The 27,619-nt window shown below is 35.8% G+C and overlaps 1 protein-coding gene across 4 annotated transcripts in view; it reads right to left on the bottom strand.

Moving 5' to 3' along the window:
- Nucleotides 1–27,619, bottom strand: part of GMDS (GDP-mannose 4,6-dehydratase) — a 289,893-nt gene that overhangs the window by 45,459 nt on the left and 216,815 nt on the right. For all 4 annotated transcript variants that reach the window (XM_081325937.1, XM_081325938.1, XM_081325939.1 and 1 more), the window contains exon 9: nt 26,665–26,761. In XM_081325937.1, the coding sequence (XP_081182063.1) occupies nt 26,665–26,761 (97 nt within the window). The remainder of the gene's footprint in view (nt 1–26,664; nt 26,762–27,619) is intronic.

Below are 27,619 nucleotides of genomic sequence, written 5' to 3'. Positions count from 1 at the left end.
AACTAACAACAACAACGATGCATAAATTTAAAATGCCAGACATACAGTAATGGTCAGCCTTCATATGTCTGAAGTCCCTGTAGAATTTGACAGAGAAGAGAAGGGAAGGGAAGGGAAGGGAAGGGAAGGGAAGGGAAGGGAAGGGAAGGGAAGAGAAGAGAAGAGAAGAGAAGAGAAGAGAAGAGAAGAGAAGAGAAGAGAAGAGAAGAGAAGAGAAGAGAAGAGAAGAGGCATGCATGACATGCTAAAAACTCCAGGCAATTTGCTCTGCCAAAAATAGGAAGCTGTTTCAGTTGTCTGTCATTCCAATCAATCAGCAAAGTGTGTGGAAAGGCACTTAACTATCTACGTTGACGGAGTAATAGAAAAAAGTGGCTTCATACTTTTGACTTCTGGCCATCAAGAAACACATGGAAAAATGAGTGCTGAAACATCTATAATAGTTTACATATTCCAAGAAAAGTTTTGGAATTTTGGAAGCTAGGTGGTGCATACACTGAAAAGAAAAACTGATTTGTATCCATGCTCTTCTCTTCTTCTCTTCTCTGCTTTTAGACTATGCACACACTTTTAAAGAATTCTGCAGGAAACTGATATGGACATGTTTTTTAAATGACCTGCTTTTTGTTCCTCATTGCCCAAATTTCTTCCTATGTTGGTGTCAGGGTACTTCAGTTTGAAGCCTTAAAAGCATGGATACAAATCAGGTTTTTTCCCCCCCAATGTATGCGCCATCTGGCTTTTAAAATACATGAGTCATTTCTTCTGTGGTTATAGTTGTGCACATTTGGAGAAGGCTGGAAATAATCTTGCCCCTCTACTACTGTAAGTCCCTAAATTTAGTGCTAAATAAAATCAAGCTCAATCTACAAACCACAATTTAATTTTATCTGAGTTCATCTTTGGCCTGTTTCAATCTCATCCAGAAGAAAATAACTTTCACACACAGGGACAAGGCAACAGTTTTGCATATCCCAGAATGCCAATGTACAATTGGATATCATCAGCATATTCATAATATCTCAAATCGATAGATGACCTTTTCCAATGCCTTCATGTAAGCATTAAAAAGCATGGGGACCAAATTTTGTAGCACCCCACAACTCTGTAATCACCTGGCCAAACACTTGTTTCCCACCTACTCTGGTTTTAGAGATAAATACTGTTATGATATATCCCTCTCCTGCTTTAGATGTTTTCATGCCAGTGTTGGTTTGTATTTTCTATTTGTCTACCTCTCTATTTATATTGTGCTGGTCATGATCAAATAAACATTACTTACTTACTTCTCTTCAGAATCATCAATTTGTTAAGAGGTCTAAAAGGACTGTGGGAGCACACTACTACTCATCTAGGTCTTGATGAGATAAGCCACTAAAGCAATGAACAATAGCATCTCTGCTTTATGCCAAGGTTGAAATACTGATTGGAAGCATCCCAGATAACCTGCTTCTTCTAGGGAATTCTGTAGTTGTTCCTCTCCCCTACAACTATCTCAACAATCTTACCCCCAAAAGACAAAATTAGAGACGAGCCTTGGTGGAGCAGTGGGCTAATGCCTCCTTAAGTAACACCAGCTGCCTGCAATTAGTGCAGGTTCGAGTCCCACCAGGCTCAAGGTTGACTCAGCCTTCCATCCTTCCGAGGTAGGTAAAATGAGGACCCAGATTGTTGGGGGCAATAAGCTGACTTTGTAATAATGCCGCTGGGGTATGTGTGAAAGCCCTAATAAGCAGGCATATACATAGAATGAAGGCTACTGCTAAGCTTGTAAGCCGCCCTGAGTCTTCGGAGAAGGGCGGGATATAAATGGAATTAAAATAAAAATAAAATAAATAAATAGTTGTCAAGAGTAGCTGGTCCAAGGACAGTACCTGTTAAGGAGAGAGTACCATAGCCTTTTTTCAAATGAAGCACTGACAGCCCTGGATCCACTTTGTCACACCATCTGCAGCCCCATGAAGAAGCTAGGATGAGTCTAGCCTACATGTGGAAGAAATCAAATCAGAGAGCATCCTATTCACTTACTTCAGGCTTGTCAAACTCACATTGTCACGTGACGTCGTGAAATGTATCACAACTTTTTCCCCATTGCCGGCAATGGGGTGGGCGTGGTTTTGGCATGACACATCCGGCCTGCCGGCCAGCAGTTTTGACATGCCTGACTTACTTGAATCCCAACTTACATAGCAATACGCTCCCAAGTTGCCACACTATATTCTACTCAAGACTTTCAAATATGAATAATTTTGTCAGCAAAATGCTGTGCACATACATCATCCAGGAAATCTATCTACTAACATTTCTGAAAAGGGAGTTACCATCCTAAAAGAGATTGATGGATGGCGGCTTGCTGATGCAATAAGGAAATTACATTATGTCCATGGTATAGGCTTCAGTGTGAGCTTCATTTGTTATATTGCTCATAAACTCTAGGTATTTCTTCTTCATTTCTTCTACAGAAACTCTTGAGTAAACCAAGACACTAGCTGGGATTAGCTAACAGAGAGAGACTGCTCAGAAGCAATCATATCAAAAGGCCTGGATCATCTATTGTCAATGGCTGAGCAAGCATTCAATGGACTCTCTAAATGTTTGCCCACATTTATCAGCATCTATCAGATGCTGGGTGAATCATCTTAAAGAGCCTTCTTGTCACATTGATAGGTGACACACAATTTCATCTGGACTAGATGAGATCTGACCACAGCATGGGGTTAACTGTAATGCTCTCCATGATCAAAATGTTCTGGCACAAAGACAAGGTCTAGCATGTGGCTGCCTGAATGTGTTGGGCCATAGATTACTTGGGAAAAGCCTATGGTTCCATGGATCCCACAACCTGACACCCAGGGCATGGAAGCTGGATCCACTTAAGACCAAAGTTGTAGAGACTTCAACACCAGTGTAAAAACCAGGTTCAAGAGCTGAGGTCTCTACCACTGCAGGTCCCTACTTCTGCAGATACTCTAGTTTATCCCTAATGCCCCAACTTACTACACAGATATTCATATCTCATAGTTCAGGTAAGATGTCTTGTATGATTAATATTACCTTCCTCAGCCCTGGTGTTGTTAAGTTGCTGAACAACTTGAACATTGAGAGGGCAAATCTCTGAAGGGATGACATCAGTGATCTTGTCCCGTCAGGTTCAGTAATATATGCCAGGTATGCATGTTCATTTACCACAAGATTGAGGATGAACAAAGTTTTATTACAAATGCAACTGGTATACAGCATCAGCAATCCAGCAGTCGGGTTTAGACCACCGAACTGGAAGTGGAAATTGACAGCAACTTTTTTATATTCTTTCCCCTGACACAACGAACCTAGTGCTTCTCTCTATATCTTCCCTGACCAGTCAAAATTTGTATTAGTCTGTCTCTACCCTCAGTAACAAGATTTTTGTATCATTCATTCACCAGAACTTTCTCCCAATTTCTTGACAGCCACATATAATGGTCAATAATTGGGTTACATCAATTATCAAACTGATGCACCAACCACCCCGCAACTCTTAGAACTCAAAACCCCTGCTTGTTCTGTCACTGCAGATGGAAGCACCTTCTCACCAAACACAAAAAGCTGGAGATCCCACCTCACATTTTTCCTTAAAGCACATGGAAACCCCACACCCTCTAGATTTTATTTCAGAAATCTATCAGCTAATACAGATCTACTTTTTGACCAGTCTTCCAATGTCCTCAGTTTCTTTCTTTTCTGCATGGCATGTACAACAGAGGTCCCCAACCTTTTGGGCACCAGGGACCGGTTCTGTGGAGAAACGTTTTTCCATGGACTGGAGAGTACGTGGGTTTGTGTGCTGTCTGCATCTTATGGATGGGGCTTTGCTTGTTTGTGTGGCCCAGATGCTGGCATGCTGCGGCCCAGTACTGGTCCATGGACTGGGGGTTGGGGATCCCCTGATGTACAGTATGTAGGATGAAAAAAAAGCTATTAATGCAAACCTGTCCCAAAATTCTTAGCCAAATTATAGATAGCATCTACTGCAGACTTTTTTGGGTTTTTATGTGATGGTAAACTATACTAAAATAAAGGAAAAAAAATACTAAACAGGCTTATAATGCCCAGATATTTTTCTGTCTCATCCTTCCCATTTTTAAAAGCATCTGTTCAAGAAAAAGTAATATTCGAAAATAGTAGCTGGGCAAAATATTGGTTTCTTTAAAAAGGATTAATTTTAAAAATAAACAAAGTTCTATAGTCAGCTACACACATTACTTCATCCAAAGCCTCATATATTATTTGTATATGTATCCTGGCGGGAGAAGGATTGTGAAAGAGATTTGTCACACATCACACAAGTCAGAAACTAGTTTCTTATTCTCATTTGGGGCTGAAGATTCTGACTTCAGTAATAAATGTCTCTAGCTGAGATAAAAGTACTGACAAACACATTTTATCTTGATTAATGTACACTTTAGAGTCCTGTGTGAAATATACTTATATAGTTAAATACATATAGGCAAAATTTTATTTGCATGACATAACAAGATTGCCATGCATATTTACACATATTATAACCAATAAACATGTCAGGGAATGCATTTGATCTTACTGAATGAAAAGCAAGAGTATGTATCATTGCATACAGATTATTATTATTATTATTATTATTATTATTATTATTATTATTATTATTATTATTATTATTATTATTATTATTATTATTATTATTATTATTATTAAAAAAGAAAAGTATTACCAGCAGTTGGAAAAGAGACAGCCCAGAAAGGTTTGCCATATCCGGGTTTTCTGATTGTGAGTTTAATCTCAAAAATGATCTAAGAACTGAATAGCCACTTAGTTGGAGATTCTTCTGCTAAAAGGCAATATATCATCTACAAATGAAGGCAAGATAGACTGGATCTCCGGTCACATGGATTTTCACACGTTGTAGGATTTAAAAGTCCATTTCCCCTTCCCCCTCCAGCTGACAAGTTTACAGACATTGAAAGGTAAGCACAATAACATAAACAAGTGTAAAACCTCAGAGTGGTTAGACATAAACAACTTAGGTTCTTATAGCAAAGCAACATACCATATCATTAGAAACCCTTGGTGAAAAAATTATCTCCCTTCTGTTGTATAAAGATACAAAGAATGGTTATTTTTAAGCTATATACCTACATATTGATGCAGCTATACAATTTTGGAATATATAATCTATCCTGAGAATAGCTCAGAGAAAATACTGCCAAGTCCACAACAGGGGAAAAAATTAAAAATCCAAGAGCCTCACACTTCATATTCTTAAGACAGTATTTTTTTCCCAGTACTGTACATCATTTTAAGAGTTGCTGGGTTTTCCCCCCAAATGCATTAGGTTTGTCTTACACCTACCTTTGCATTTATTTTAATTGCATTTAATTTTAGTACTAAACTGAAAACATAAACACAGCCTTTCTGGAAAGAGCCTATTTCCAACAGTGTTTTATCCAGATGGTTGTATAAGCAGCTCCACAAAATGAAAAGCAATAATTCTACCCCATCAATTGTTCTTTCAGGAGCTGGCATTCATAAAGGCACTCCTTTGAGTCTAACTATTCCAGTTAGTTATTTTAGCTAACAGCTGTTGACAGATTTCTCTTCCATGAATTTGTCTCATCTTCTTCAAAAGCCATCTAAAAGCCAATAGCCAACCCCATGCTGTGTAGGAACAAATTCTGTAAGGTAATATTGTTCAAGAATGATTTATTTTTTGCTAATGTTCTTATCTAGAAACTATAGGGGGAAAAAACCCAACATCATATTGACACCAGCTTTTTGACATAGGATTGTGTTTGGAACACAATGTGGAATTTCAACTATGGATATAAGAAAGACAGTTTGAACTTTTCAAAAGTACTTCTGGCGAAGAAATCATTAACTGAAGACAGCTTCATTTTTAATGAAGCCAATGATGCAGTAGAATGAAGACCAGAGAGCAGACCAGCACCTCATAATTCCTCTCTGGACAAGGAGAGGACTTGAGATCATCCTCAAGTGTTTCAGACAGCTGTGCCTTCCAAGGAGACCACAAAATGGCAGTCCATGGTGGTTCAGATTTCTGGATGACAAGGGAATAAGCCATCTTGCTCAAATCACAGTCGACACCTTTAAGAACACTGGGTTTGCATCTTTCCTTTTCTAATTACTTTTCAGAAATTGCTTGTTAACTGCTATTTAGCTATTAGAAACCTTTGGATTGCTAAGTCTGAAAACACTGGGTGAGTTTTCTTAATTTTTAACAACATGTTTTAAATACGTTTAAGAATTTAATTATTTTCTAATAAACAGGAAAAAGTTGATTAGAACTTTGCTTTTAGAAAATATAAATAGATTAAGGGTCCAAATGGATTTGAAATACAAGATTTTTGAATTAATTATAAGAATCTTTCCTGTGATGAAATGCTTTTGTTTCGAATATTTTTTTAAATGATAGGATGATACTTTTTTGGTTGGAAACTAGAGGAAACAAGAAGAAGCTAAAGATTACAATTAAAATAGAACAACACTTAAATTTGACTTACTAATACAGAATGAGGTAAAATATTTTAACACTGGAAATACTGAATGATATTTTTGAATAATGGAACAAGTCATTCAGAATCAGGTCTGAAGGTGGATTTAAAAACAAGAGGCTACAAAAATGATATGGAAAAAGATGCTACACAAGACACACATAATAAACAAGTTGATATCTTAATAATTAAAACAGACATAGAAAAAACAAACCAATAGAGTAACCTGACTAATTTTCCTATATTAGATTTACAAAACAAAAGTGTTAAAGCTTTAAAGAGTTTTGTGAGAAGGAACAAAGAAAAGAAATGAAAAGAAATAAAGTACTAGGATATTTTGAAGGGACTGAAGATCAAGATCGTTAAAGATAAAAGGAACGAATATAAAATTGGTTTATTTGATCAGGGTTAAAATACATAGATTATTATCTCTGTTAACCCTTAATGGACTTTTGTTAATCAAGACTGAAACGACCAGGCTTTACGGATATGTTTATAGATAAGAGAAGGGATATGGGAAGAAGATATCACTTATAATTTAAAAGCAGCTGGCAAGTTGCTACAACTGTTTATATTTGGTAAAATCAAATGTGTGAAACTCCTTTCCAATTAAACAGTTAACAATTCTCTAAGCTACATATTTCTGGAGAGATTTTTCTGATTGGGGATCTAAAAGCATTGAATTCATTTACTCACTTCAAATTTATACATTTATACATAAAAACAACTGAATAAACCATTAACCCTAAAATCTTATATCAACAGCTCTTAATCTCTTAAATTGTTTTCAATTATATATATTCTTTGAACATAGTTAGGCTCTTGCATGTGCTATCATTGTTTATTTAACTGCTGTCACAGCAAGCCCCTGGCTTTTAGAATATTTGTAATACTTTTCAGGGCAATGCTCTTATAAAATGGACAACTTTTGTTCTTAGACTTCAAGTCAGTTTAGCACACCAGAAATTGCATTAATAGGCACGCTGAAATCATATTTAAAATTCCTACATAAGGCAGGAAAGGTGTATGTTATAGATGGGTTGTCTGTAGGGTATGGTAAAAAAAAAGTTAATATGGTGATCAGGACAGTGAGATAAAAGCTCCGGCTGTTTTTTTTTATGTGATACATATGTGATGCACATGAAAACCAAGAAGAGTTTCCATCGCATGGTCATGGCTGCCCTATTGACTTTTTTGCTTGTACTCCCTGTGGACACTTCTGCTTACAGACTTTATTTCCCCAGTGAAATATAAAAGTAAAACTCAGAAGAAAATGACTTGGACCTCAAATGTTTCTATTTGGTATACGATGGTCTTATAATTTGCAAGGAATGAGTAATTCACTACCAGACTACTTAATAGTTTGTTGATACAGTAATCAATTCAGATGTCTTTCTTTCCCACTAGCCTTTGAAGAATGTTATACAGGAGACTGCTAAAACTGATATCCTTTAAACAGAACAGAATTTTAAAAAATGTCTCCAGATGATTATGTCTTGATGCTCTTCTTTCCTGGAAATGTGAGCTGATTGTTGGTTTTAGGATATCAACTGGTTAAAAACAGCAGTATATACAGGAAATTAATCTGTTGAGATTCTTTTGGGAAAAATGGGCAAGTTAAACAATGATTGTTTCTTAGAACATAAGAGATGTTCTCATTAGAATCAAAATATAGCTTGCATGTGGTAAACTAGAAGGAATGACAATATGGGGGGGGTCACTACTACAGTATGTAAATATGAAAAAACCCTGTTTTGATTTTCTTACTACTTATAACTGTATTCTTTGGTCAATTAAGAAAAAAACCCTGCTCCATGATCTTTTGCTTCTTAATGTGTAAAATGGCATATAAAGAGAACATGAAGAGAGATAACCATGGGTGGATTTGTACCAAATGCACATCTGACAAAGGTCAATACATATAATACACATGTTTGAACCATATATTTTTCCTTTGCATTCTTAAGGTTTATTAAAATAACAAACTGCCAAAACAACAAAAATTAACATTGAACATAAATTTGGCCCTAAGTTTTATATTCACAAGTTTATATGGTAAAGGTACAATGACAGGAGAATCCAAATACGCAGAAGTACTTGGTTCTTTGTAATTATTTCATTAGAAATTAAATAGATGGTAATTAAATTGCTTTTTAAAAATATAAATTGTGTATTAGTTCCATGATAAAAAATGAGCAGTTATCCAAATTTCAGGCATAATTAGAACAGCAATCAACATCACAATAATCATGATACACACACACACACACACACACACACACAAACACACACACACACACACACACACACACACACACACACACATTCTTCTCATCTCCATGCTAAAAATGCTTATCAAAAGGCACTACTACATTTTTCCAGATCAACTATTCAGAGTAGTAAAATAGTACACAAACATTAAAATGTTCATTATAAAACAAATCAACGAACATTTTAATGTTAATATACTGCTTTAGTATTTTGAATAGTTGATCTGAAAAAAAGTGGACCGTGCACTTTTGGGAAAAATGCTAAGAATTTTTTTTTTAAAAAAATACTATGCTTTCACAGCATACAGACAAGGCAAAATCCAGTGAAACGATGAACCTGAGATTTAGCCCTCCTCAAAGTACTCCATTAGTTAATAAGTTTGTCCTAATAACTCCTTAAATCCTGCCTCAGTATGAAAAACTTTGAATCTAACCTATTCCCTAAGAAAAGTATAACTTCTAAAAACTGTTGTTAAAGCCAAGAATGTTACTCAATATCTTAGTGAATAAGGAAAAAAGTACAATAAATGAAATTATGTTAATTTACACGTTCTAATATTCCGAATATTATGAGAACAATTCTTGATCATCTTTCAGCTCTACCTTTTTGCACATAGCTAATCATATACAGCTAATTCAATTTCATTTTGTTGACTGACATGTCATATCAGCCAATCTGAATTTTAAATCAAATCCTAACTGGCTCCCCTTAAAAGCTCTACAGGAGTTATGAATATGCACATAGACACACACAGAGACAATCTAAAAAAAAAAAGTTGTGAAAGTTGATCTTGAGAACATTTGATTCTTAAAAGATAGACAAGATATTATATGTGTTAAGATTTCCAAGATTTGTAGGGTGTGAAGGGAATTCCTTAAAACTGACGCATTCTTTCCCTTGGGCTCTGTCAAATCTTGAATGATGATATGGCGCCTTTCTGTACCAGAGGCAGTCAAAAGGCAGATGGTTCTGCTGAAAGCATTAATAAGGAACCCTGCCAAGAAAATATGTTTTCTGTGTAAAGAATAGCATTTTGAATGTACTTATTTCCCAGGTAACTTTTGATTTTCATATCTTAATTTTTGGACACTCGTCTTTAATTTAAATTATTTAGAGAAGTGGATTGGGTGTAAAAAAGGTAACACATAAAGATAGCACCTATCGAAAGAGTCACAGAAACCAACATTTTTTTCCTGTGGGCATTTTAAAGATGAGATCAATGTCTTCAGTATATCATTTTCTGAAGAAAAAGTTTCATTCTACTTTTTCTCCATGATTATTAAACATTAAAAAAAACTTCTTGAACACACATAAAAATGTAGGTAAAGAGGGAGAAGAGGAAAATGAAAATCTTTTAGTAAATATGGTGAACTAATGGGCTGCACTGTTTTTCTCTATATTATTACGTTTTTGAGACCACTAGACAAATTACCATGAAAAACAGGCAAAAAAATGCATGCAGTTGGTCTTCCCCTAACAATCATTTTATATTTCCTTGGGAAAGAAACACTATCACTATGAAAAAGTGAGTTAGTATTCAAGATAATTTAATATGAAGATGCTCCTACACAGAGATTATCATGTATATTGAATTACAGCTCTGGTTTTTACACTCCAGATTAATATCCACTAAAGATGTATGCCCTAATGGTTCTGGAATCTAACCAATATATGGAAAGATAATTTGATCTTTTAAGAAAGCTTGGATAAAGAGGCTAAATTACAGTCTCTTCCTATGTCCTGCCCCCGTGCAAATAAATGTCTTTGTTGCATTGTGATCATTAACATTTTCTAGTATTTAGCACAGGTCAAAAGAATTGTGATAATAGGTCTCCACTTTTAGCAGCTTAATAACTGGTACATTCCACATAGGTTGAGTTGTGAGAATGACATGAGGCTTTGAGGATCAAGTTCCTATTACATTCGCTCAAAATTCTCCAAATTCATTTTTGATTGTGTAAATTATTTCTAACTGGGTGCTTTTGAACTTCAAAGGACATGAGTTGTTTGGGACAGCACCCAATTATAAGCTGGAGATTGCAGATTGTCTCCAATGTGAATAAAATCTTCTATATAAATTGGAGATCATGGACATTGTATTTGGGTATGCTGGTTAGAAATCCTAGGAGCTATGATCTCAACAATCCAGGAACATTAATTTGGATCTGAGATTAACTATAATCATAAAATGCAAACAAAAAATCTAGTGTGATTATTTGCTCTATTTATTTATTAAACATATTTGCATGCTGCCACAATAAAAAATAACTCTTGATGGTTCACCAAAAATACAGTACAACCAAATGGTATATAAAAAACATCATGCAATCAATTTCTTTTTAATCCATAATATCACAATACATCAACTCCATTGTAACATTTTAAATAGATCTGTGGCATGACAATTGCAGCAAGATTATGGCAGTCTTCTGATCATTATCTTTGTAACAGGGATAATCAGAACAGAGTGAATAGTATGTCTGTGAAATACTATGGAACCTTATCAGATTCATACATTACTAGATGTTAAAGAGCAAAAATATGATTCACACACTTTTGCATAGCATAATGTTGCACTTTACTAATATTCTGAGGTATTATTGGTAAAGAAACTGCCAGGGTTACTTTGAATCGCTAATTTTAAATGTCAATGGATAAACCTGGGTTTCTTCCTTCATTAGCTACTGCTTTATATAAGTTGATGTAAGGTAAAGTGTTCCAAATCAGCAAAAAGCTTTACCATTCAAAGATCAGAACTCTAAACAAGTTCCACACACTGGGACATGGCATTTTATTGATGACATTTTATCTCTGGCCTGAGATTGTATTTATACAATTGGAAATCATCAGCATGATATGATACTGCACTTGAAATTGGTGCCTCCCACTGATTCTACTGGAGCTATTAAACACAGGGGAGAAATAGCATCATCCTACAGTAAGGCTAAGAACAAACTCCTGGCCAATTCCTCAAATCACATTATCTCCAATGGAAACTGCCCAGTAAAGAAATAGTGCAATTACTGCAGAAAAATGCCTCCACACCTCCAGTGTTTGTGGGTAATCCAGAAGGATATCTCAATCAATACTTCAAAGATTGTTGAGAAATGTAAATGAACCATGAGGGATATGCTATCCCCATCCTGGTGGCCACAGATATAAACCATAAGAATGACCATTGCTTCCTTCTTACATTGTGTCCTGAGTAAAGCCTGATTAAAAAGACTTAGATAATCATTGGTATTGTTGGCAGAATTTGATTTTGTGATTAAGAAAATGCTTTATGGTATTTTAAAATTCAGTTTTCTTTTAAAATAGAAATTTGCATTGATGCTGAAGGCCCATTTAGAGGAAATGTTGGAATATTATTATTTGGGAGGTTATTATATTATTGCGTGAAATTATAGTCTATTATAGAAAGTAAACTACTATTATTCTATATTCTGCACTCCCATATTGTGATGGTATGTCTGAAGGACCTTGGGAGACAGAAGCAATATATGCAGTCAGAGCAACAGCCTATTAAGAAGCAGCTCAATCTGCAGATGGGGGAAAACAAAGAAATAAGAGGAAAAATACTTTTACTCTTGCAAGATTCTATATAATAATAATAAAATAATAATAATAATAATAATAATAATAATAATAATAATAATAATAATAATAATAATAATAATAATAATAAGAAGAAGAAGAAGAAGAAGAAGAAGTTGGAAGGGACCTTGGTGGTCATCTAGTCCAACCCCCTGCTCAGGCAGGAAACCCTATACCATTTCAGGCAAATGGCTGTCCAGTCTCTTCTTAAAAACTTCCAGTGTTGCAGCATTCACCACTTCTGGAGGCAGGTTGTTCCACTGGTTAATTGTTCTAACTGTCAGGAAGTTTCTCCTTAGTTCTAGGTTGCTTCTCTCCTTGACAAGTTTCCATCCATAGCTTCTTGTCCTGCTTTGGAGAATAGGTTGAGTCCCTCTTCTTTGTGGCAGACCCTGAGATATTGGAACACTGCTATCATGTCATCCCTCACCCTTCTCTTCGTTAAACTACACATACCCAATTCCAGCAACCATTCCCTATATGTTTTAGCCTCCAGTCCCCCAATCATCTTTGTTGCTCTTCTCTGTACCCTTTCTAGAGTCTCAACATCTTTTTTACATTGTGGTGACCAAAACTGGATGCAGTATTCCAGGTGTGGCCTTACCAAAGCATTGTAAAGTGGTATTAGTACTTCACTTGATCTTGATTCTATCCCTCTGTTAATGCAGCCTAGCACTGTGTTGGCTTCTTTGGCAGCTGCAGCACACTGCTGGCTCATATTGAAGTGATTGTCTACTAGGACTCGGAGATCCCTCTCACAGTTACTACTATTGAGCAGGGTACCCCCTATACTATACCTGTGCATTTGATTTTTCCTATACAATAAAGATAGTACTGATGTTCCTGATTCTGTTTGTTGTCTGTATTACCTTGAAAGGCTAATATCAAACTTGCATGATAAAAAGGTATGGAGAAATATAGTGAATGATTTGGTGTAAGCTTGATTTAGTTATATTTCCTTCTTTTTTCTTATTTCATGTTTCAATTCCTTGGCTTAACTTATCTTACTTATTTCAGTAGTTTTCATAATGTTGCTTAACTTGAAATGCAATAGCAAGTTAGCTATGTTTGCATGTGTAAATATAAATCTAGATACGTTTTGAACTTGTGTAGCCTGTTATAATGCTATTTTATAACATCTATAATCTCCTAAGTGATATTTACAGAATAGTGTCACTGGTTATATTTTCCCTTTCCGTATTCCTTTGAACTGAAACGAGTTTATCAGATTGTACAAATCAACTCTTCCCCAAACATGATGGTGACCCAACCCAAAAATCACTAAAAAGTTTTTTTTTAAAAAAATCTCTTTAACTTAGAGTGCACAGGAATAAAAGGCTGTGCTAAAAGCACAGGATTAGCACTAAAGGAAGACTATTTGGAGCAAAGAATAAATGCCACAATATGCATTCAGCTGTGATTTAAGATAGGATGAAGAGAACTTGGCAGATTTTGCTGTATCGTTACCAGATACTTCACAGAACAAATCTAGTTCCATCACTCACCTGAAAGTTGACTAATACCTCACATTTCCTGTGTTAACAATTTGATCATAACAGGCAGCTTTCTAATCCTCCCAACAGAGGGAAACAGAATCTAGGATCAAAAGAATTGCTTTCTGGAAAGCATAGTGATTTAAAGGTGATATCAAAGGCAACAACTAAACAAATAGAAGAATTAGACAGTAGGGATAGACAGAATGCAAGACAATTCCACTCAAAGAGGTTTGCTTTTTTATTTTATTTATGTACTTGCATTTGTTGGGCACCCACTTCTTACCCAGGAGGAGCCTATCTTTTCTGAGAAAAAAAGTGTAGTGTATGCTTTTAAGAGCTAATCTAAAGCAAAATCATAACTGTGATGTTTTCTGTGCTCATTACAACTGAACATCTCTTACTATCCAGTTTGGAAAATACTATTTCTATAAATATGGGGGATTGTAAATGTGAATTTATAACAAGAATTTGTAGTCATTTAATTTGAAATATAAATTTATTTTATTCAGAATGATTCTGTCATGCATTCTTCTGGAATTTAAACTGTCTGGGTCCATTGACAGCACTAACAAGTGAATTATACTGTCTGAATTGCACTGCCCAAATCCCAAAAGGCTTACTAGACTAATATAATTCAATGATAGGATGCAAGTGATGCTTGAGAAGTTGGGAGAGGAGGAAGAAAAGTTTGTCCAGCTCCCCTTCTCAAAAATATCTGGAGAAGGATGTGTAAAGGGAACCCACAGGAATTGTCAGGCATGATTTGGATACGAAGGAGCTCTCTCCCTTCATTTCTCTCTCATATATTCATACACACATTTCAATATCTTTCCTTCACTTTTTTGCTGATTATTTTTGGCAATTATAATTAGATTTAGGCACAGATTCAATAACAAGGGTATGGAACACAGAAAGAGAAAACATATTGTTTGCTACAAATTCTTCTCTCCTTGATTTGATGCACTCACTACCTTCAATGTTGTGCTTGTGGAAAATCAGAGCTAGGGATGCACAACTATTCTCTGTTTACAACACTATTGCTTACAACAGCTTTCCTTAAGTCAGAAGAACTGCTCTTAAAGAAATTGGAGACTCATTTATTCATCATATATCTTTAAAGTGGATTTATACCTTCCTTCCATAGAAACACAGTGTTCAAGGCTGTTTTTAAGTATTCGGCAAAATCTACTCATATTTCAAGCAAAGATCTAAAACTAGATTCCAATATTTGAACAATTCATCTAATACTTATTTTATTTACTAATTCAATTTGTATACCGCCCTATTCCCGAAGGACTCAGGGCAGTTTTAATTTTAATTAATCAGTCAATTATTTTTTCTCCCAAAATGATTTTCAGTAAATGTCTATGGAGATTCTCAGTCATCCACGTCATGGTTGTCTCAAAATTGCTTTTTCAAGGGACAACTGGGCTTTCTTGTTTTTCTTTGAAGACGTTTCGCTTCTCAAGCTCTGATTTTCAGTATTTTCAAAATTAATTAGAAATAGTAAAAATAGTTCCTTTAGTCTCAAACATTAATTTTACATTGAATTTACATCTATTTACATTTACAAAAATGAAGGAATAAAAATACATATAATTATCTACATTACAAGGACAGTACTTCCCTAAGTAATTTGAAATGTAATAATGCGAAAGTTGTTGCTGAATGTAGGACTGTTCCTCTAGATGTATTTTACCAAAAATGCTAACAAAATTTGATAGACAACTTTAATCCTATTATTTTGTGGAGGAAAGCTTAATGCAAGACTTTCACTAGGATGGCCATACAGGAACAAAATAATAGGCCTATTATTACTCTCAGAGCTTATTTCGGATGTACCTACATTCCTTAAGGAGCATCTGCATTTGGAATTGCAAAAGTGATTAGTGGAATTTAGTGCTTTTGCTAATCCTTTGACAAAGTGACTTTGCATCAAGCCCATTTGGCCAAGTGCTACCCAAAGTCAGCAAGCCAAAACAAATAAGCGGGGTAAACAAATGCATCAGTCATTAAAAATATCCCTGAGATACAAAAATAAAGCCTGAACATACGTTTCAATTTAATAAAAAAAAAACAAAGTTCCTAGAATAATACAAATATTACTCCTACTACAAAAAAGTCCAACTATATAAAAAATACTAAAAGAAACTTACTGAGTTTGTGTACCATGGAAGCATTATTTTACCACAATTTCAGATTATTAAAGCAATAGCTTCAGTAAGATTAAATCTTCATATTGAAAACCACATAATGTCTGGTGGTATACAAAAACCACAAATATATAATCGAAATTAAATCTATCTTTATTTGGTTATATACCACCAAATAAAACAAAATAATCATAATTAAGTTAAGAGAAAAACTATAATTATTCTAAATTATCTAAAAAGGATTAGAGTTAATACTGCAGCGTATTGTGCAGACTATGGAACAGTATTTGATACCACAAATAAATGAATGAAATGTTCAAAATTGGTAAGGGCTACTGTCCTAACCAATCATACAAATACAACTGCTACTTGTGTTTTAAGCTCCTTAACTATATTGTTTCAGTAATTATAATTTTAACAATTACCCCAAGATCATGATTTGTCTTTAAGTCAAAGAAAACATGCTAACACACATACACACAAACACACGACTAATTTTAGGAAAGTGCCCTGCACTGTCTAGCTGTCATTCAATGTACTGGAAAGGTCCAGGTCTGGATAGTGTCTCTGAAGTAAACTATATTGTAGACTTGCTTCAGGAATGAGCAACAAAAGCAATGGGCACTGGTGGCCTCTTTGGTTACCCTTTTCTATTCATTTTTCTCATTTCCAGATAGTTTAAAAGAATAAATACCTACAGTACTTGAGCCAGCCATTTTTCTTACTGTAGGTAAAGAGTAACTTTCCATATCAAGCAAGCTATTACATCCATATGGTAACACAATTTTCACTTAATTTTGAGGAAGTAAGTGTATACCTTTCCGAGGCTAAGAGCTGTCAGTTAAAAGGGATCAAATAGCAGGTTTAGAAGAACAGGCTAATGTTCTCAGGAAGATCAATGATTTTGTGAAGTTCACAGATGACACTTGGATGGCTTTAAAAGCTCAGGAATGACAGGAATGGGGGTGAGAAGCTGTGGGGGCGGGGGGGTTAGTGTCAGCAATGCAGAATGGTTGAAACAACGGATAAGTAAAGAAAAATGACATGAAGGGCAACAATCACTTCACTATCTAGCACAAAACAGGTTGATTCAAGAAGTGGCATTTCCCAGGATTCATTAGATTGGATGATGCCGGAGTAGATTAGGAGAAGAAAAAAAATTACTTAGGACAAAAGTTATGAAGGAGGCGTGTCTCTGTATCTTTGTGTGTGCGTGTATGCAAATGTGTGGCTGTACCTTCAGGTCAGTGTTGGCTCCTGATGACTGCCTGGACTAATCCCTACAATTTTCTTGGCAAAGTTTTTCAGAAGTGGTTTGCCATTGCTTGCTTCCTAGGGCTGAGAGAGAGCAACGGACCTAAGGTCACCCAGCTGGCTTCATATTTAAGGCAGGATTAGAGCTCATGGTCTCATGATTTCTACCCCAGTGCCTCAGCCATTTCACCAAACTGGGTCTCATTTATGAAGGTTGTATATCATATTTGTCCTAAATTACTTTTTAAAGTTCTACTCTATCCCAATAGTTTGAATATGTAGAGAAGGAAATATCCCAATGAAAGTCAAATTTTTAGTAATAAGATAACAAAACACTAGATTTATGAGGCTGAGTAATATTTCACTTACAAACCTGAGAGCATGTTAAAATAAATACGTTGCTATAGCAGGCAGCAAAAGCTGGGGTTTAGTTATATATTTTATATCTCAGACCAAGCCACCTGTTTAATAACCATTTGTCTTCCCTAATTGTTTTCCCATTCTTATTATTTAAACTCTAAAATCACTATTTGGTTATTATTTCCTTCAGCAGAAGAATAACAGTATCTGAAATCAGGGAAATATAGCACTGGGTCAGTGATCATATTAGTATAAGTCATTTTTATTTTTCTGACAATCGCTATTTATTTATATATTACTGCATGTATAACCTACCTTTTTTCTTGAGCTCAAGGCAGCAGACAGGGATTATCCTTAATGCTATCTTCTGTGTGGTCAGTTGGATTGAGAAAGAGACTAAAGTTATCTAGAAAGCTTTGTGATTCATTGAAGACATGAGCCTGGATTTTTCTGATTCTGTATTCTCATGAGCTTTAGGGACTATAGAAGAATTAATGTTCATCTACATTGTGTCAATTATTTCACTTGTTTGCTCCTTCTGTGCGTGGTATAGATATTTTCAGAAATTCATTTGTTTTCTCTGTTCCTCTACCTTTCCCCAAATAATTTACTTTTAAAATGAAGAGGCCGTGCTAGATTTGCTGAATCAAGGCGAATGATTTTTCCCATTCAATTTTCTTTCAAGCAGGGAGCATATAGGCTTTTCAGGTAGCTATGGTACTTCATGCAAAATATGAAAGAATAAGGGCAAGAAAAGGCAGAAGTGAGGTTGTACAAAACCTTTCATGCCATGTTGCAATGAAAACCCTTAATTTGGACTAAGAGATGTTCTATATTTTGCAACTGCTGTGGGACTGTTGCTTCTTAATATTCATTTAATGTTAATGTATCTTTAGGAGGTCTGAGCAGTGTAGTGGCTTTATTATTTTAACAAGTTGTTGTAAAAAGTTGCTTACAACAGCAAGATATCTGGACTATTTTAGTGCCACATTTCAGATAAATGTGCCAAACATAAAATGGTAACCAAAAGCCAAGAATAGCTTAAAACTCTCCAGAAAGCCTTTCATAACTGGTGTTCATTTGCAAATATAAATATTTTATTATCAAAATAGGCATGTTAGTTATGATGAGCCTCAAAAATACCAAGCGGATAGTAACTCTCACTGAAAGTTAATGTTGAGACTATAGGAAGTAATGATATAAATATTTTGGCTAACACAATGATTCAGTTCAGAAAGACAAAGGTAATAATTTACTGAAGTAGTGATTTTCAGATGTTGACATATTCTCTGCTTTGGGAAAAGAAAGGCTATTTGGATTTTTTCCTTCAAAATATAAAAAAACCCAGAAAACTACACTCAATGCAACATTATTAGTCACAGAAAACACCAGCACCCCCTTTCCTCTGTTTAAAAATGGACAAAACCATAATGATATTGTGGTCAGAGAAAAAGTGAAAGGAAATGTAGTTTGTGTTAATAGACTGTATATCTCATGCAGCTATTTGAACAACATTCAGACTTGCATCCCTTTTGGAATATAGATAAGTAAGGATATATATGCAAAAAAAGGAAAGAAAACTGGGAGCGTATGATCACTTTCATTATATTTTTGAGGAGTCATAACTTTTCATAGTATGAACCACCACAAATGCTTTGAACTTGAGTAGAATGATGTTGGGGTACTATTATAATCATTAAAGTGGGTTTTTTGGGTGTGTGTGTGTGTGTGTGTGCATGCGCGTGCACGTATTTTAATGGAATCTAGCAAAGTCTGGGGAACATGCAGTTGACTATTAAAATATTTCCCCCCAAAGAATCTACAAACTCAAAGTTTATTCTAATGGTGTCCGAGAAGATAAAGAGCAACTGAAGTCAAGCATGATAAGAAGACTGCAGAAATTAATGTAACATGTAAAGAAGAGATTTGTTTAAAAATCCTGCTATAAGCAAGAAACCAAACAAACATTTGCAAATCTCAATACTGAGAGAAGAAAGGTTAGACACGTCTAACCATGTCTACTGGGTAGCTAGAAAAAATGATGAAGTTAATTTCAAGATGACACAAAGTATCACAATTCCAAAAAATCCCTTTCCATATATAAAAAAGGAAAGATTGGAGAAATAATATGATACGGTTAATATTACTATTCTTTTTAGAGAAGAAAAAATTACTTGAAGCAAATACAAAATGCACATACAGCATTTCAACGTTCCAGCAGCCCTGCTACCAACTGTTGCTTACTATTCTTTTTTTTTCTTTTTCTTTTTTACCATTCAGTGACATTTGGTAAGTCCAGAATTTTTGTTGGGTGGGTGAGTCAACTTCCCTAAGAGAAAGAGAAGCAAGGCCTTGAAGGATATCAGATTAATTTGTGTTCCAGAAGTAAATAACAGGGCATGTATTACAGCTGCATTAAGGAGATGGACTTGATTTCTCCCAGCATTTTTCAAAATACCATCATTGCAAGATCCAAGGTATGCTACAATCAGCTATCTTTTATCAAAGTGCCCCATTAAGCGCTTAATAGATTTTGAGTATCTATTGTTGATGCTGGATAAAAACCAGATAGGCATTCTACCTATCTAGATGTATTATCTAATCTCCTATTCAACAGTTGCTCTGTCTGAGTTGACCAGGTTTGATATTGCAGCTGGGAATGCTGAATTTTGGGAGTTCTATAAGGAAACAAACATTCTTGGAGAAGGACAAAGGAATAAATCATTAAAGCCCATTTTCTAGTAGGTGAGATTTGTTTGTGCAGCATCAAGCATATCTTTTGACCATACAGCAATCGTCTCTTTTCAATAGTGGAAGCTAATTTTTTTTTTAGCAAGCTGCATTCTGCATCCAACATCTACGCACATATTGTGTGAAATCATAGTATGTGAATCCATTTCTGGTAATTCTGTATGCAAACAGTCACTTAAACACAGTGTCTGCACATCACGATTTCTTTCCTCCACTGAGTCATTCTTTCCCTGTGTCATGATGTAATCTGAGGTCTGTGTGGGGAGAAAGAGCTGGGAAGAGTTTAAAAGGGTGAGACTAATAAAGACACCAAGAGAACACAATTTAAATATAACTTGTGAGCCATGAAGCCCTTTTCAGAGTAAGGAATTAGCAGTCTGCTCTCTTGTGGCTGATGGCCTTCCATTCCAGACTATGCTCATGTGCTTTATAAAACGTATAATCACCCTCTCAGTTTTCTTGTTACTGTCTTTGTTTTGCATTGTGCTTATATAGTTTCTACAAGGAAGATCCAGAATTTAAAACTGAATCACTAGATGAAAATTTGGGGGGGGGGGGGAAGAATCCAAGCAATTTATAACAAATGGCAGTGTGTGGGACTTACTCTAGCTTTCTACCCATTTACCCAGACTTGACCAGCTAAGGAGATTACTTATTTATTTATATTATTTATATACTGTCAAATCCACAGGTCAATACTGCCAAATGCACAGGTCAATGGTTTACATCTAGCCATAAAAATTAGAAACATAAAACCTTCATTAAGAACTGTCTGTGTCTCCTTCCAGCAACATTAAAAATTAAACATTAGAAGAGAAAATATGTAATTCAGGGTTGAACTGTGCAATCCTTGGGGCTCTTGGGTTTGGTTGTTTGCTTGCAGACATTTCATTATTTGACTAGGTAATATCACTAGTGCTTATTATCAGTACTAAAATATCTGAAAGCAAACAATCCAGCTCAGTGAGCACCCAGGACTCCATAATTAAACATTCTCCAGAATAATTCAGTTTTGAATGCTTTTCTAAAAGCTAATCTCTGCAAACGTTTTGTAAGAATTGAGAAAAAAACATAAAAATATAGTTGCCCGAACCCTCAACATTCCTAATCAAGATGTATCAACTCAACTCAAGCGAGACAGTCCTCTGGTGCCAAACTTTAAATGTAATAAATAGCATAATAATTGTCTTTGGTGACCAATGCACTGCTTGAAATATGAACGTTATATACCTGTAGGCAAGCATCTGAATTTTGTACATACTGTAGTTTCCAAGGCAGCCCCATTGTGTATTACATTATCCATCCTGGAGTTGATTCAAGCATGGATAAATGTCACTTCCTGTTCTTGGTAAGGCTCACAATGAGTTCTTACTTGAGTTTACTAAATTTTACTTCCAGTCTCCACTCACTGATACTCCAAAGATATTCTCTGTTTTCAGGAATCCTTCTGGATTCTCAAATCACTTGTTTCTAAATTTGACTCTTCTCTAAACCCACTCCTAGACATTGGAGGTCAAAATTCCCAAGCACCAGCAGCCATGGATACCCACCACCAGTCCAGTAATTATTCCCAGAAGTTCATGAAAGGATTTTGACGCATTAAAGGTCTAGGAGTAGGCCCACACATGATTGCAGTGGAATATCAGTGTAACAGATATATTAATAAATGTATAATTTGTGAAAGCTGCATATCCCAGGTGCTACTGGGAACTTGTATTCTCTTGGCACAGTGTTAAGCAGTATGGTAGTATCAGAAAATTTATGAAGAGATAATAGAGCATCTTTATTACAGTCATGGAAATACAATAAGGGATTGGATTAAGAACTATGTTTTGTCCCTTAAACAAAGACACAGTAGTATAAGAAATTCCTAACTGATACCAGATCAACTAAGTGGAATGCTTGAGGTAGACCAGGTCAGGAATCAGATACCAGAAGACATACAAGAACTCTTCTTTATTAATATATTCGACAACAGAAGCTTAAGAGTCTGACAGAATTTTCCCATCTTTTTCTCTTATCCCAAAGGGAGTCAGTGGAGTTTCCTCCTCAGGCTTTCTTGTTTTCCTAAGCTAATTACACATTTCACTAATTGCCACTTCATATTTTTTCCAAAGTTATTTCTATGCTGCTCTATATTACCTACTATCGAAGTAAAAGGGACGTGGTGGTTCAGTGGGTTAGGATGCTGAGCTTGTCGATCAGAAGGTCGGCAGTTTGGCGGGTTGAATCCCGAGTGCCGCGTAACAGAGTGAGCGCCTGTTACTCATCCCAGCTTCTGCCAACCTAGCAGTTCGAAAGCACGTAAAAATGCAAGTAGAAAAATAGGGACCACTATGGTGGGAAGGTAACAGCGTTCCGTGCACCTTTGGCATCTAGTCATGCCAGCGACATGACCACGGAGACGTCCTCGGACAAGCGCTGGCTTTTCAGCTTTGAAACGGACATGAGCACCGGCCCCTAGAGTTGGAAACGACTAGCACGCATGTGTGGGGGAACCTTTACCTTTACCTTTACTGAAGTAAGCAATATGCTTGTGGGCATTACCAGGCCCATAGGTACCACTAGTAGCAATCTTATCTAGTTTCTTTTAAATAAATGGGATTGGTATTTTGTGACTGGCTATGTTCTGCAAATTAGCCATCTTGTGAGAGTGATCTCAACATCACAGAAGTATAGATGGCATGGACAATGAGGACACACTTAATTAGAAGGAAGGACTTTAATTAGGTATGCGGAGCAAAAAAAGCAGCTCATGGTATAGGGAACTGAATTAAAGATAAAGCATTCCCAAATGCTTGATTAAACCCAAATATTTTTGGGTTTAAAAATAATTCTAACCCATAATTTTAAACAAAAAGATACTTTATAAATCTATATATGCCCTATCTTTGGTCAGTCTGCCGGAGAAGTAGAATGATTCAAAAAGCCACTCACTAAAAAGAAGGGCAGAAGGAGAAACAAATATCTATAATCTCTTTCCTAAAATACCACCTACAGATTAGCAAAATGATTCCAGCTAAATAATGAGTAAATAAAATTACAGTTACTTCATAGGTTCTGAGTTCTTTATTAGGTTTCATATAAAATCCCTGATGTATAAGAAATATAGCCAACAGGGATACTTTAGGCTAATTAGAGATAATGTCATGCAACTTGCCAAAAGCCTTAGATATGCCTCATTGGATAACAGCAACGTTCTCAAGCCAAATAGTGTGGAAACTCATTAACAAGGTATTCATTCATAAACTTCCTCAAATGTTTGCTCCCAGACAGTGGCAAGAATATCTAATTATGTAAAATACTGCCCAATTCATAAAATAAGGATCCTTCTCATTAATAAATGGACAACTGAAAAGCAATTCTTGAGATCAGGCTAACATAGAAATATTAATTGTCGTACTAACGGTGTTCTCTGATAATGTATTGCTCAGTTAACATTATTTACATTAAATCATTTTCTTGTTAAGATACTCACCTTGATTTATTTCTACAGAAAAGCCCCAAGTGAGTTGTCAAAACAATAAAAAAAATTGAAACTCTAAACCTGTCAAGAAATTATTCTAATCATTAAAAATGCTAGCTGTTTAAGAATCACACACAGGTTAGGTTTTGAGAATGTGTAACTTATTTTTAAACCTAATTTTAATGCCCATAGGAACAGAGGAAAAACAGTCTACCAAAATCTTTTAAACATTTATGAGTCCCTGATATATAACGATTCTCTCAGGTTATAAATTTTCTGCAATACATGTAATCCTTGATTTACAACCACTTATTTAGTTCATATAGTTACAACAGCACTGAAAAAATGACTTATCACTTGTCCTCACACTTATGACTGCAGCAGCATCCCCAGTCACATGATTAAAGTTAGACTACTTGGCAACTGATGTTTATTTATGATGGTTGCAGCATCCTGAGGTCATGTGATCATTTGCAACCTTCCCAGTTGGCTTCTGACAATGGGGGAAGTCAACGGGGGAAGCTGGATTCATTTAATGACTGCATGATTTGCTTAACAGCCATGACAAAAAAGTCTGTATAAATGGGCACGACTCGCTTAACTGCCTTGTTTAGTAATGGAAATTTTGGTCCTTACTGTGGTAGTAAGTCAAGGACTACCTCTATATTGTTAACTTTCCTCATAAAAGAGCTAAATCAAAATTCTGTCAATATAAATTTATAAGATTGTCTATTCCAGGACTATTTGCTTATTCTTTAAGTATTGTTTTTTATCTATATCCCCAGGCACATCCACATGCTGAATCTTAATTTCTTCACCAATAATATAAGTAAAAGTGGAAATGATAAATACAGTTGCAAGAAAAAGTATGTGAACCCTTTGGGATTATGTGGAGTTTTGCATGAATTGGCCATAAAATGCGCTCTAAACCTCATGTAAGTCACAACAATAGAAAAACACAGTCTGCTGAAAATAATACTACACAAAACATTAGCTGTTGTCATGTTTTAATTGAACATTAGATGGAAACATTCACAGTGCAGGGTGGGAAAAGTATGTGAACCCCTAGCCTAATGACTTCTCCAAGAGCTAATTGGAGCCAGGAGTGAGCCAACCTTGACTCCAATCAGTGTGATGATATTGGATGTGTTGCTGACAGCCGTCCTGCCCTTTAAAAACACACACCTGTTTTGGGTTTACTGGTCTCAAGAAGCACTGTCTGATGTGAACTACGCCTCGCAGAAAAGAGCTCTCAGAAGACCTACAATCAAGAATTGTTGACTTGCATGAAGCTGGAAAGGGTTACAAAAGTATCTCCAAAAGCCTTGATGTTCATGTGTCCACAGTAAGACAGACTGTCTACAAATGGAGAAAGTTTAGCACTGTTGCTACTCTCCCTAGGCGTGGTCGTCCTGTAAAAAATGACTGCAAGAGCACAGCGCATAATACTTAATGAAGTAAAGAAGAATCCTAGAGTGTCAGCTAAAGATCTACAGAAATCTCTGGCACATGCTAACATTTTTGTTGACACATCTACAATAAGGAAAACATTAAACAAGAATGGAGTACATGGGAGGACACTACGGAGGAAGCCATTGCTGTCCAAAAAAAATATTGCAGCACGTTTGAAGTTTGCAAAAGAGCACCTGGATGTTCCACAGCACTACTGGCAAAATATACTGTGGACAGATGAAACCAAAATTGAGTTGTTTGGGAAAAACACACAAGACTATGTGTGGAGAAAAAAAGGCACAGCACACCAACATCAAAACCTCATCCCCACTGTAAAACATGGCGGAGGGAGCATCATGGTTTGGGGCTGCTTTGCTGCCTCAGGGCCTGGACGGATTGTTGTCATTGATGGGAAAATGAATTCCAGAGTTTATCAGGACATTTTGCAGGAAAACATGCTACCATCTGTCCGCTAACTGAAGCTCCGCAGAGGATGGGTGATGCAACAGGACAATGACCCAAAGCATACAAGTAATTCAACAAAACAATGGCTTCAACAGAACAGAATACGCCTTCTGGAGTGGCCCAGTCAAAGTCCTGACCTCAATCCGATTGAAATGCTGTGGCATGACCTTAAGAGAGCGATTCACACCAGACATCCCAAGAATATTGCTACACTGAAACAGTTTTGTGCAGAGGAGTGGTCCAAAATTACTCCAGATCATTGTGCAGGTCTGATCTGCAACTACAGGAAACGTTTGGTTGAGGTTATTGCTGCCAAAGGAGGGTCAACCAGTTATTAAGTCCAAAGGTTCACATACTTTTTCCACCCTGCACTGTGAATGTTTCCATCTTATGTTCAATTAAAACATGACAACAGCTAATGTTTGTGTAGTATTATTTTAAGCAGACTGTGTTTTTCTATTGTTGTGACTTACATGACGTTTAGAGCACATTTTATGGCCAATTCATGCAAAACTCCACGTAATCCCAAAGGGTTCACATACTTTTTCTTGCATCTGTACATTACATACATTGCCTATTATTATTTCTTTATCAAGCAGTCTGCAAAGCATTATATGTCCAGAGCATCATTTGTAATTATATCAAAATTAGGCTAAGCAGAACATCAAATAATCACTTCCATTCATAGTCCCCACCATCGCTTGTTTATTGAAGACAACTGAAAGCTTGAAGTGGCCAACTAACTATTGAGAAAGACTGAAAGTTAGCAGCAGGGAAGCAATTACAAACCTCTTGTAACCAGCTGTCCAAATGCTGCAGTTTGGTGACTGAGTGATTGGAGCGTTCATTAACAAAGCTGAAAGAATGCTTTCACTTACTACTTCCGTTGGTCTGTAGTATTTATGATTAACTGTCACATGAATCTTGCCTGTTTCTTTGCATCGGCCCATTTCGTTCTCGTTCTTTCCTTCCCACCTGTAAAGAGATCAAACATTTAACACATGTAATGACTTTACTGACCTGAGGAGAGGGAATTTGGTTCTCTGCTTTACAGACAAGGCTTCTGTTAACTTTCTACATAAACATGTCCTCACAGAAACAAACAAACAAAAAACCTGATAGGTGCACAACAACTTTTACTAAGATTCAGTTATTTTATGTACCACACATCAGTTGCAATGTACTTTTTTAAAATCCCAAAGCCGCCCTTTTGAGATGTAATTGTTTTAGTTTGCAGGTACAAATAGCAGTATGTATCAACAAGCACATTTGACTTTCTCTCTCTGTATGTATCTCAATTAAGTATTTTTAGTGGTGCCAACCCATGAAAAATTGGTCTACAACAAAACATATAACAAGACTATCCACTATATTGGAATCCAACTGTACCTGTTTCACAGTTTACAGAAAAGTTTATTCAGAAATTGTTTGATCATCAGACTAAAACTCTGAATTCTTTTAATTTTTCTGTATTGCTTTTTTAACATAATATTTTGGTTATTTTTAACAGTCTTTCAGACTTTTATTTAATATGCTCCTTGTATTGTACAACGACACTAAAAATTGCCTAGAAAGCCACATCTTGGGATTTATAGAAGATAAATTGTTGTGCAGTAGACAAGAACATGGTCTATTCAGGCAACTCTTTTTGCCTCTTAAAATCCTTTTGCCTATTTAAGATCCTGTCGTTTTAAAAAGTTAAAATGGAAAAAGCAGGTGAGGAACCCTCATATTCATAAATTACAACCAGAATGAACAAATTGGGTGCATATGTTTACATAAAGCAGCAATCCTTGCCACTTCCCCATCTTAAATCCAGAGGTTTCCCATATA

Source organism: Vipera berus, assembly GCF_964194415.1.
Source record: "Vipera berus genome assembly, chromosome: 3".
NCBI classification, from domain to species: domain Eukaryota; kingdom Metazoa; phylum Chordata; class Lepidosauria; order Squamata; family Viperidae; genus Vipera; species Vipera berus.
Note: the sequence above shows the minus strand (reverse complement) of the source record. Positions and strands in the feature narration are given on the sequence as shown.